Source organism: Lycorma delicatula, chromosome 3, assembly GCF_047948215.1.
Source record: "Lycorma delicatula isolate Av1 chromosome 3, ASM4794821v1, whole genome shotgun sequence".
Lineage (NCBI taxonomy): Eukaryota > Metazoa > Arthropoda > Insecta > Hemiptera > Fulgoridae > Lycorma > Lycorma delicatula.
This window is the reverse complement of record NC_134457.1, coordinates 26,943,275-26,955,578: the sequence shown is the minus strand read 5'-3', so window position 1 is coordinate 26,955,578 and position 12,304 is coordinate 26,943,275. Positions and strand designations below refer to the sequence as shown.

Below are 12,304 nucleotides of genomic sequence, written 5' to 3'. Positions count from 1 at the left end.
AAAAATTAGGGTTCAAATACAGAGATAGAAGAACAATTGCTAACATGTACAGGAACCAAACAGCAACGGTAACAATTGAAGAACATAAGAAAGAAGCCGTAATAAGAAAGGGAGTCCGACAAGGATGTTCCCTATCACTGTTACTTTTTAATCTTTACATGGAACTAGCAGTTAATGATGTTAAAGAACAATTTAGATTCGGAGTAACAGTACAAGGTGAAAAGATAAAGATGCTACGCTTTGCTGGCGATATAGTAATTCTAGCCGAGAGTAAAAAGGATTTAGAAGAAACAATGAACGGCACGGATGAAGTCCTACGCAAGAACTATCGCATGAAAATAAACAAGAACAAAACAAAAGTAATGAAATGTAGTAGAAATAACAAAGATGGACCGCTGAATGTAAAAATAGGAGGAGAAAAGATTATGGAGGTAGAAGAATTTTGTTATTTGCGGAGTAAAATTACTAAAGATGCACGAAGCAGGAGCGATATAAAATGCCGAATAGCACAAGCTAAACGAGCCTTCAGTAAGAAATATAATTTGTTTACATCAAAAATTAATTTAAATGTCAGGAAAAGATTTTTGAAAGTGTATGTTGGAGTGTCGCTTTATATGGAAGTGAAACTTGGACGATCGGAGTATCTGAGAAGAAAAGATTAGAAGCTTTTGAAATGCGATGCTATAGGAGAATGTTAAAAATCAGACGGGTGGATAAAGTGACAAATGAAGAGGTATTGCGGCAAATAGATGAAGAAAGAAGCATTTGGAAAAATATAGTTAAAAGAAGAGACAGACTTATAGGCCACATACTAAGGCATCCTGGAATAGTCGCTTTAATATTGGAAGGACAGGTAGAAGGGAAAAATTGTGTAGGCAGGCCACGTTTGGAATATGTAAAACAAATTATTAGGGATGTAGGATGTAGAGGGTATACTGAAATGAAACGACTAGCACTAGATAGGGAATCTTGGAGAGCTGCATCAAACCAGTCAAATGACTGAAGACAAAAAAAAATGTTCTATGGTTCAAATCCTAGTAAAGGCAGATACTTTTATATGGATTTGAATACTAGATCGTAGATACCGGTGTTCTTTGATGGTTGGGTTTCAATTAACTACACATCACATAAATGATCGATTTGAAAATGTACAAGATTACATTTCATTTTCCTCATCCTGTGAAATAATACCTGAACGATTTGTAGGCTAAACAGGAAAAAAAAGAGGTAAAGACCCTTTAAACCCTTATCATCTTCTGTTTTTTGATAATTTTTAACAAAATTTTATAAGAAATTCATTTCTAAATAGAAGAGCATGTTATGTTATATTTTCAGAGTTTCAATAATTTTTCACAAGTCTGTTTTAGATTTGAAAAGATAAAACCAGTCCTGACTTCGATTGTAGTGTTTTTGTAGAGGAAATAAATAAATTTTTTTTTTTTTTTTTTAAATGTAGAAAGGGTCTAATGACCGCAATAGTTGATGCCTTTAAAATTTCAAAAAGTAAAAGAAAAAATAAAAGCTTTAAATCCTTATCGCATCAGAATGTTGTTCATAATTAACTCATACATTTTTACATATTTGTTGTTCCTGAACTTGTAGAAATTCAATAATTTTTTACATAATTGTTTCATGTAATAAATACCTAACCTGACATTTGAAAAAAAAAAAGGCAACTCCATAAACCCGCATCAAAATGGAGAAAATGTATAGAACAGGGAGATGAAAAAATTAGCAAGATTCAGGATATAAATACAATTTAACAGTTATAATTACGATTAAGAACCAAATATAATGATTTAAAAATATTAGGCTAGTTTTTAGAAATTGAAATTGTTAACAAAGATTTAGAAATCAACTCATTGACTGCAAAACTTACCCTGGAGCAGACATTGATAACGACCATGATTTGGTGATAATGAAATGTAGATTGGGGTTTAAAAACTTGAAGAAAAGGTGTCAGATGAATCGGTGGAATTTAGAGAAGCTTGAGGAAGAGGAGGACATCGCAAGAGGTCTGAGTAAAAAAGATAAGGAAGAAAATGTAGAAGAAGAATGGAAGAATGATAAAAAGGAAATTCTTAAATCAGCAGAAGCGAACTTAGGTGGAATAAAGAGAACTGGTAGAAAACCTTGGGTTTCAGATGATATATTGCAGCTGATGGTTGAATGTAGAAAATATAAGAATGCTAGTGATGAAGAAAGTAAAAGGAACTATCGACAATTAAGAAATACTATAAACAGGAAGTGCAAACTAGCGAAAGAAGAGTGGATTAAAGAAAAGTGTTCAGAAGTGGAAAGAGAAATGAACATTGGTAAAATAGACGGAGCATACAGGAAAGTTAAGGAAACTTTTGGGGTACATAAATTAAAATCTAATAATGTGTTAAACAAAGATGGTACACCGATTTATAATACGAAAGGTAAAGTCGGTAGGTGGGTGGAATATATTGAAGAGTTATATACGGATGAAATGAATTAGAAAATGATGTTATAGAGGAAGAAGAGGATGTCAAAGAGAATGAAATGGGAGAAACAATACTGAGATTTGAATTTAAGAAAGCATTAAAAGATTTGAATGGCAGAAAGGCTCCTAAAATAGACGGAATACCTGTAGGATTACTGCGCAGTGCAGGTGAGGAAGCGATTGATAGATTATACAAACTGGTGTGTAATATTTATGAAAAAGGGGAATTTCCGTCAGACTTCAAAAAAAGTGTTATAGTAATGATACCAAAGAAAGCAGGGACAGATAAATGTGAAGAATACAGAACAATTAGTGTAACTAGTCATGCATCAAAAATCTTAACTAGAATTCTATACAGAAGAATTGAGAGGAGAGTGGAAGAAGTGTTAGGAGAAGACTAATTTGGTTTCAGGAAATGTATAGGGACAAGGGAAGTTATTTTAGGCCTCAGATTAATAGTAGAAGGAAGATTAAAGAAAAACAAACCGACATACTTGGCGTTTATAGACCTAGAAAAGGCATTCGATAACGTAGACTGGAATAAAATGTTCAGCATTTAAAAAAAATTAGGGTTCAAATATAGAGATAGAAGAACAATTGCTAACATTTACAGGAACAGCAATAATTGAAGAACATAAGAAAGAAGGTGTAATAAGGTTCTCCATCCCCGTTACTTTGTAATCTTTACATGGAATTAGCAGTTAATAATGTTAAAGAACAATTTAGATTCGGAGTAACAGTACAGGGTGAAAGATAAAGATGCTACGATTTGCTGATGATATAGTAATTCTAGCCGAGAGTAAAAGGGATTTAGAAGAAACAATGAATGGCATGGATGAAGTCCTACAAAAGAAAATAAACAAGAACAAAATGAAAGTAGAAATAACAAATATGGACCACTGAATGTGAAAATAGGAGGAGAAAAGACTATGGAGGTAGAACAATTTTGTTATTTGGGATGTAGAATTACTACAGATGGACGAAGCATGAGCGATATAATTAAAATGTTCGGAATGATTTTTGAAAGTATATGTTTGAAGTGTCGCTTTATATGGAAGTGAAACTTGGAAGATCAGAGCATCTGAGAAGAAAAGATAAGAAGCTTTTGAAATGCGGTACTATAGGAGAATGTTAAAAATTAGATGGATGAATAAAGTGACAAATGAAGAGGTATTGCAGCAAATAGATGAAGAAAGAAGCATTTGGAAAAATATAGTTAAAAGAAGAGACAGACTTATAGGCCACATACTAAGGCATCCTGAAATAATCGCTTTAATATTGGCAGGACAGGTAGAAGGAAAAAATTGTGTAGGCAGGCCAAGTTTGGAATATGAAAACAAATTTTTAGGGATGTATGATATAGGGGGTAGGGGGTATACCGAATTGAAACGACTTGCACTAGATAGAAAATCTTGGAGAGCTGCATCAAACCAGTCAAATGACTGAAGACAACAAAAAATAAATACTCAATTTTAAATAAAGCTGTACCTGCAGTGGCGTTAATATGTAAGTACCTTTTCTTTCTATTTTAGGTTGTGTAGAACAAAATGTAGTAGCTGAAACCGAATTGTTTTCTTCAAGTGATAGCGATGACAAAGACATGGATAAGGACTATATTCAAGATGAACCTATGAACTCATCTTCTGATGAAGGTAGTAAATCCTCCTACAACACAAACCACTGAAGTTAGAAACTCATTTTTCTATGAAAATAGGAATTCTATAACAATCATCTGAAATTACACCACAAAAGGAAGGTGGAAAAGGTGAATTATCAAGAAAACGCAATTTTAATTGTTCTGACTGGAATAAAAATGTAGCAAAAATTAAGGAGAAATTCTGGAAAACGTTATGTTAGTGCTTCTGGTAATTGGTTAACTGACATTTGTCTTGCCACATTAAGCAGGGTGCTATTCACCTCCCGCTTATATGTCCCAACCGCTCACTTTTCAAACTAAATCTAGATCAGGGAGGCGTACCCCTCGTTACTAATTACTAAAAGTCATTAAAGTTAATAAAATAAAAGACAGCAATTTAGGCTGTCATGCCTCAGTCGCTGTACACCAGTTAGTGCCTGTCCACCATTTAAAGCACTTGGAGCTTGTATCTGGCTGGTGGTCAGCCATTATCTCAGGAAAAACTTCTCACAGCGGCGCTATAGGAATCAGTATAACCCAGATTAATTAAAAAACTCTAACGATGACGGGTTGAACTTCGCAACCTCATGGAGGAACTCCCACATGTCCAACAATGAAATCTCTTTACACTGACTCGCCGTCAGTGTAAAGAGATTTCAGAAAGAACATTACACCCACCTTGCGATACTAAACATAGGTTATCTCGCAGTGATAAAATTTCACATTTACATAGGCAGTAGTTATTACAGTCCTATTGAAGGCTAATCGTCAAAGGGATTACATATATCAAAAAGAATGACAATAATTGAGCCAAAATATAGATATGCCACAAGCGAAAGTGCTAAATCGTTAAATTATACATATTCCTTCATAGAAAGATAAAAATATTAAGTGTGTAAATTATTTTTCATGAATGCTCTTAAAATAAATAATAAAGTAATTCAGACAACTATAAAGAAAACCATAAACCAGGACAGTTGAAATTAGTAGACAGGGTAAGCACATCAAGAAATCTGTTGAGGAAATTGTAAATGATGGAATATGTAACCACATGAAGTCGTTACTGAGAATACATTCTCATTACTAATACAAAGACTCAAAAAAAAAAAGAATACGTTGATGGAAGCTTAAATGTACAAGAAAAATGTATTACAACCAAAGAAAACTTTGCAAAGTTCAATATTTATGACAGTATTTTCCAAAACGAATTTAATATCTCTTTTTTTATACCAATGTATTCTTTGTGAAACAAGAAAAAATATGAATCAGTCTAATATCACAGAGAACAAAGAAAAATTTACTGAACACGATGAAGAAAAGAAACTTAGCCGACAACAAAAAGATAAAGATATAGAATTATGGTACTTATGTATTCACGCCGCCGCAGCAACAGCTGCTGTTTAGGTTATGTTGACTTCGTGTACTGACAAATCGTACGTATATGAAAATAACCTTTCTTTCTTTTTCCTGTTTAGCCTCCGGTAACTACCGTTTAGATAATACTTCAGAGGATGAATGAGGATGATATGTATGAGTGTGAATGAAGTGTAGTCTTGTACATTCTCAGTTCGACCATACCTGAGATGTGTGGTTAATTGAAAACCCAACCACCAAAGAACACCGGTATCCACGATCTAGTATTCAAGTCCGTGTAAAAATATCTGGCTTTACTAGGACTTGAACGCTGGAACTGTCGACTTCCAAATCAGCTGATTTGGGAAGACGCGTTCACCACTAGACCAACACGGTGGGTTAAAAATATATCAAAATAACCTAACTAAATATAACCTACGCTCGCTTCGCTTGCTAACCTCTTATAATTAACATTAAATATGCATAATATATACAACTTATTAATAATATAACATTGTAATTAACTAGGCGTCAAATAATGGGCAGGCAGGAGTAGGTTTCGTGATGAACAAGAACATAGGGAGGAGAGTGGAGTATTTCAAGACGCATAGCGATAGAATAATTGTAATAAGGATAAAATCAAAACCTTAACCGACAACGATTGTTAACGTCTATATGCCTACAAGCGCCCATGATGATGATGAGGTAGAATGTGTATACGAAGAGATTGAGGAAGCAATTAAACACGTAAAAGGAGATGAAAATTTAATAATAGTTGGAGATTGGAATGCAAGCATTGGAAAAGACAAGGAAGTAAATATAGCGGGTGAATACGGGCTGGGAAAAAGGAATGAAAGAGGGGACCGACTTATAGAGTTTTGCACAAAGTATAATTTAGTAATCGCCAACACCCAGTTTAAAAATCATAATAGAAGAATATACACTTGTAAAAAGCCAGGCGATACTGCAAGGTATCAGATAGATTATATCATGGTTAAGCAAAGATTTAAAAATATACTCGTTGACTGCAAAACTTACCCTGGAGCAGACAATGATAGCGACCATAATTTGGTGATAATGAAATGTAGATTGGGGTTTAAAAACCTGAAGAAAAGGTGTCAGATGAATCGGTGGAATTTAGAGAAGCTTGAGGAAGAGGAGGTAAAGAAGATTATTGAGGAGGACATCGCAAGAGGTCTGAGTAAAAAAGATAAGGTAGAAAATGTAGAAGAAGAATGGGAGAATGTTAAAAAGAAAATTCTTAAATCAGCAGAAGCAAACTTAGGCGGAATAAAGAGAACTAGTAGAAAACCTTGAATATCAAAGGATATATTGCAGTTGATGGATAAAAATAGAAAGTATAAGAATGCTAGTGATGAAGAATGTAAAAGGAACTATCGGCAATTAAGAAATGCTATAAACGGGAAGTGCAAACTGGCGAAAGAAGAGTGGATTAAAGAAAAGTGTTCAGAAGTGGAAAGAGAAATGAACATTGGAAAAATAGACGGAACATACAGGAAAGTTAAGGAAAATTTTCGGTTACATAAATTAAAATCTAATTTTGTGTTAAACAAAGATGGTACACCAATATACAATACGAAAGGTAAAGTCGATAGAAGGGTGGAATATATTGAAGAGTTATATGGAAGAAATGAATTAGAAAATGGTGTTATAGAGGAAGAAGAGGAAGTTGAGGAGGATGAAATGGGAGAAACAATACTGAGATCTGAATTTAAGAGAGCATTAAAAGATTTAAATGGCAGAAAGGCTCCTAAAATAGACGGAATACCTGTAGGATTACTGCGCAGTGCAGGTGAGGAAGCGATTGATAGATTATACAAACTGGTGTGTAATATTTATGAAAAAGGGGAATTTCCGTCAGACTTCAAAAAAAGTGTTATAGTAATGATACCAAAGAAAGCAGGGACAGATAAATGTGAAGAATACAGAACAATTAGTGTAACTAGTCATGCATCAAAAATCTTAACTAGAATTCTATACAGAAGAATTGAGAGGAGAGTGGAAGAAGTGTTAGGAGAAGACTAATTTGGTTTCAGGAAATGTATAGGGACAAGGGAAGTTATTTTAGGCCTCAGATTAATAGTAGAAGGAAGATTAAAGAAAAACAAACCGACATACTTGGCGTTTATAGACCTAGAAAAGGCATTCGATAACGTAGACTGGAATAAAATGTTCAGCATTTTAAAAAAATTAGGGTTCAAATACAGAGATAGAAGAACAATTGCTAACATGTACAGGAACCAAACAGCAATAGTCGTGTACTGACAAATCGTACGTATATCAAAATAACCTAACTAAATATATCCTACGCTCGCTTCGCTTGCTAACCTCTTATAATTAACATTAAATATACATAATATATACAACTTATTATAATATAACCTTAATGTTATAGCACTGAAATCCAATTAATGTTAATCCACCGAAATCCGATTGACTAGTTTGTTTTTAAATAAAGCTATAGCTGCAGTGGCGTTAATACGTAAGTACGAGAATTAGTTAAGGGTGAAGATGATTTAATGGTTTGGACATATAATATTCAGGCATATGATATGGAGATTTTTCATTGTTTAACTTTCCTTTCTTTTTCCTGTTTAGCCTCTGGTAACTACCGTTTAAATAATTCTTCAGAGGATGAATGAGGATGATATGTATGAGTGTGAATGAAGTGTAGTCTTGTACATTCTCAGTTCGACCATACCTGAGATGTGTGGTTAATTGAAACCCAACCACCAAAGAACACCGGTACCCACAATCTAGTATTCAAATCCGTGTAAAAATAACTGGCTTTACTAGGATTTGAAAGCTGTAAGCAATTTTAGGCCTCAGATTAATAACAGAAGGAAGATTAAAGAAAAACAAACCAACATACTTGCCGTTTATAGACCTGGAAAAGGCATTCGATAACGTACACTGGAATAAAATGTTCAGCATTTTAAAAAAAAATAGGGTTCAAATAAAGAGATAGAAGAACAATTGCTAACATATACAGGAACCAAACAGCAACAGTAACAATTGAAGAACATAAGATGGACCACAGAATGTGAAAATAGGAGGAGAAAAGATTATGGAGGTAGAAGAATTTTGTTATTTGGGAAGTAGAATTACTAAAGATGGACGAAGCAGGACCGATATAAAATGCTGAATAGCACAAGCTAAACAAGCCTTCAGTAAGAAATATAATTTGTTTACATCAATAATTAATTTAATTTCAAGAAAAGATTTTTGAAAGTGTATGTTTGGAGTGTCGCTTTATATGGAAGTGAAACTTGGACGATCGGAGTATCTGAGAAGAAAAGATTAGAAGCTTTTGAAATGCGGTGCTATAGGAGAATGTTAAATATCAGACGGGTGGATAAAGTGACAAATGAAGAGGTATTGCGGCAAATAGATGAAGAAGGAAGAATTTGGAAAAATATAGTTAAAAGAAGGGAGGCCTAATATTAAGGAATCCTGGAATAATCGCTTTAATATTGGAAGAACAGGTATAAGGAAAAAATTGTGTAGGCAGGCCACGTTTGGAATATGTAAAACAAATTGTTGGGGATGTAGGATGTAGGGGGTATAGCGAAATTAAACGACTAGCACTAGATAGGGAATGTTGGAGAGCTGAATCAAACCAGTCAAATGACTGAAGACCAAAAAAAAGGTTAGTTTTCAAATTGTTAGTTAGTTGTGAATTGTTAGGTTAGTTTTGTATTAAATTAAATATATTTTGGAAATTACACCAACTCAATTAATGATATTTGCAGCTTGTAACTGTTTAATGTAATTAAAAACAGTACACTGATCAAGAAAAGTATTTAAAAGAAAAAACTTTTACATTAACATTGAAATTATTAGGTTAGTTTTCTAATTGTTAATTAGTTTTGTATTGTTTGGTTAATTTTGTATTAAATTAAATATATTTTGAAAATTACATCAACTCAATTAATGATATTTACAGCTTGTAACTGTTTAATATAATTAAAAACAGTGTACTGATCAAGTAAAGTACTTAAAAAAAAAAAAATACTTTTACATTAACAACTCTACATTAACCGGTTTAATTGTAAATTCACAATATAATAAACTACCTATTCAAATTATTGCAGAATTCTATCACAAATTTAGAAATTTGTATTTGTGTTTTATATCAAGTTATATTTAGTTTCGTAACATATCTAATGTAACCATAAATTGTTTTATTGGTGCTACAAATAGATGAAGAAAGAAGCACTTGGAAAAATATAGTTAAAAGAAGAATATGTGACTTATAGGCCACATACTAAGGCATCCTGGGATAGTCGCTTTAATATTGGAAGGACAGGTAGAAGGGAAAAATTGTGTAGGCAGGCCATGTTTGGAATATGTAAAACAAATTGTTGGGGATGTAGGATGTAGAGGGTATACTGAAATGAAACGACTAGCACTAGATATAGAATCTTGGAGAGCTGCATCAAACCAGTCACATGACTGAAGACAAAAAAAAAACATATTTAAAGGCTTTTTACAAAAAATGATTTGATGATGCAGCTGCAGGAGTGTTTTGATTATTTAAATAATAAATAATTGCAATAATTACTGAATTTATTAAATAAATACTCAAAAAATTACGGTGTTAATTAGTCAAGGTTAGCAAGCGAATCGAACATTGGTTAAGTCTGGTTAAATTATATTTATAAAATAAATAAATATAAATAACCATTTATTATAATTAATAAAGAGACTGTTCATTTTCCACCGAAATCAGACTGCTTACTTTGTTTTTAAATAAAGCTATAGCTGTGGTGGCATTAATACCTACAGAACAATTAGTTTAACTAGTCATGCGTCAAATACTTAACTAGAATTCTATACAGCAGAACTGAGAGGAGAGTGGAAAAAGTGTTATAAGACCAATGTGGTTTCAAGAAACGTATAGGGACAAGATGAGCAATTTTAGACCTCAGATTAATAGTAGAAATAAGATTAAAGAAAAACAAACCGACATACTTGCCATTTATAGACCTAGAAAAGGCATTCGATAACGTAGACTAGAATAAAATGTTCAGCATTTAAAAAAAATTACGGTTGAAATACAGAGGTAGAACAATGATTGTTAACATTTACAGGAACAGTAATAATTGATGAACATAAGAAAGAAGCCATAATAAGAAAGGGAGTCTGACAAGGATGTTCCTTATCCCCGTTACTTTTTAATCTTTACATGGAATTAGCAGTTAAAGATGTTAAAGAACAATTTAGATCTGGAGTAACAGTACAAGCTGAAAAGATAAAGATGCTACGATTTGCTGATGATATAGTAATTCTAGCCAAGAGTAAAAAGGATTTAGAAGAAACAATGAACGGCATGGATGAAGTCTTACACAAGAACAAAACAAAAGTAATGAAATGTAGTAGAAATAACAAAGATGGACCACTGAATGTGAAAATAGGAGGAGAAAAGATTATGGAGGTAGAAGAATTTTGTTATTTGGGAAGAAGAATTACTAAAGCAGGAGTGATATAAAATGCCGAAATAGCACAGGTGAATCAGAAGTATAATTCCTTTTCATCAAAAATTAACTTAAACGTCAGGAAAAGATTTTTGAAAGTATATATTTGGAGCATAGCTTTATATGGAAGTGAAACTTGGACGATCAGAGTACCTGAGAAGAAAAGATAGAAGCTTTTCAAAAGCGATGCTATAGGAGAATGTTAAAAATCAGATGGGTGGATAAAGTAACAAATGAAGAAGTTTTGGAGCAAATAGATGAAGAAAGAAACATTTGGAAAAATATAGTTAAAAGAAGAGAGGCCACATATTAAGGCATCCTGGAATAATCGCTTTAATATTGGAAGGACAGGTAGAAGGAAAAAATTGTGTAGGCAGGCCACGTTTGGAATATGTAAAACAAATTGTTAGCGGATATACCCAAATGAAACCACTAGCACTAGATAGGGAATCTTGGAGATCTGAATCAAACCAGTCAAATGACTGAAAACAAAAAAAAAACGTATAAAAAAATTATTTTAATAGTACGCGGGTAAAATTAAAAAATGTATTAAGAAAATATAATTGTTTTCAAAATACATCGTATTTTTCCCCCATATTCCTGAATATGATTATTAGAATTATTTCAAGTAATATTATTACTAGAATTATCGGTATTACTTACGGAAGTACTTTAATATTTTCATAAATCGGCAGACCACTAACCTCAAATTCACTATCACTTTCTTCTTCCTGAAGACAAAAAATTAAGAGTATTTTCATTAACTGTTGGTTCGCAGTAATTATCATCACTAAACATACTTTCTAAATTTTCACTGGAAAATTTATTCATAATACTTTCAAATTCGAAATCACGTATTCGTTTATAACAATCAAAACCTCCAGCCATGTTTCGTACCTAACTTACAATTCGGACAAAATGTCAGAACATAGCCTACTAGATATGTGGGTACGTTCATTCACGAACGAACGATTTTTTTTTTTTTTTTTTTTTTAAATGTATACGAGATCTATAAATAAAGTAATGAGACTAATTTAAAAAAGCTTTTTTTTTCTATCCAATTATACATGAATTTTATCACCTTCGAAATAGTTTGATTGGAAGCCATGCGACGTTTTAAACGGTTTTACCAATCTTTATAGTAGTGTTCTCCAGAAATCCTTCAGGTGGTAGGTTATGTTTTTATTAATTTTTTATACTTTGGTAAAATGGTGTCCTTTGAGGTGTTTTTTTTAGTCAGGAACAGGGATTAAACTCAGGTGGTTAAGGAACTACAGGAATGTTTTTCTTTTCCAAAAAATAATTAATAGAGAGTGATGTAGCATCCAGTTTTCTTTGATGACCGGCAAA

The 12,304-nt window shown here is 32.7% G+C and overlaps 1 protein-coding gene across 5 annotated transcripts in view; it reads right to left on the bottom strand.

Annotated features, from left to right (window-relative positions):
• The window catches only part of LOC142321477 (uncharacterized), a 53,216-nt gene extending 41,359 nt beyond the window's left edge, over positions 1-11,857 (bottom strand). For 2 of the 5 annotated variants that reach the window (XM_075359578.1, XM_075359579.1), the window contains exon 1: positions 11,618-11,857. In XM_075359578.1, coding sequence (XP_075215693.1) covers positions 11,618-11,742 — 125 coding nt within the window. In that variant the 5' untranslated portion in view covers positions 11,743-11,857. Of the gene's footprint in view, positions 1-3,981; positions 4,133-11,617 lie in introns of all 5 variants that reach the window. The other 3 variants (XM_075359580.1, XM_075359582.1, XM_075359581.1) reach the window with 2 other exon arrangements.
• Between the last annotated feature and the right edge of the window lie 447 nt (positions 11,858-12,304).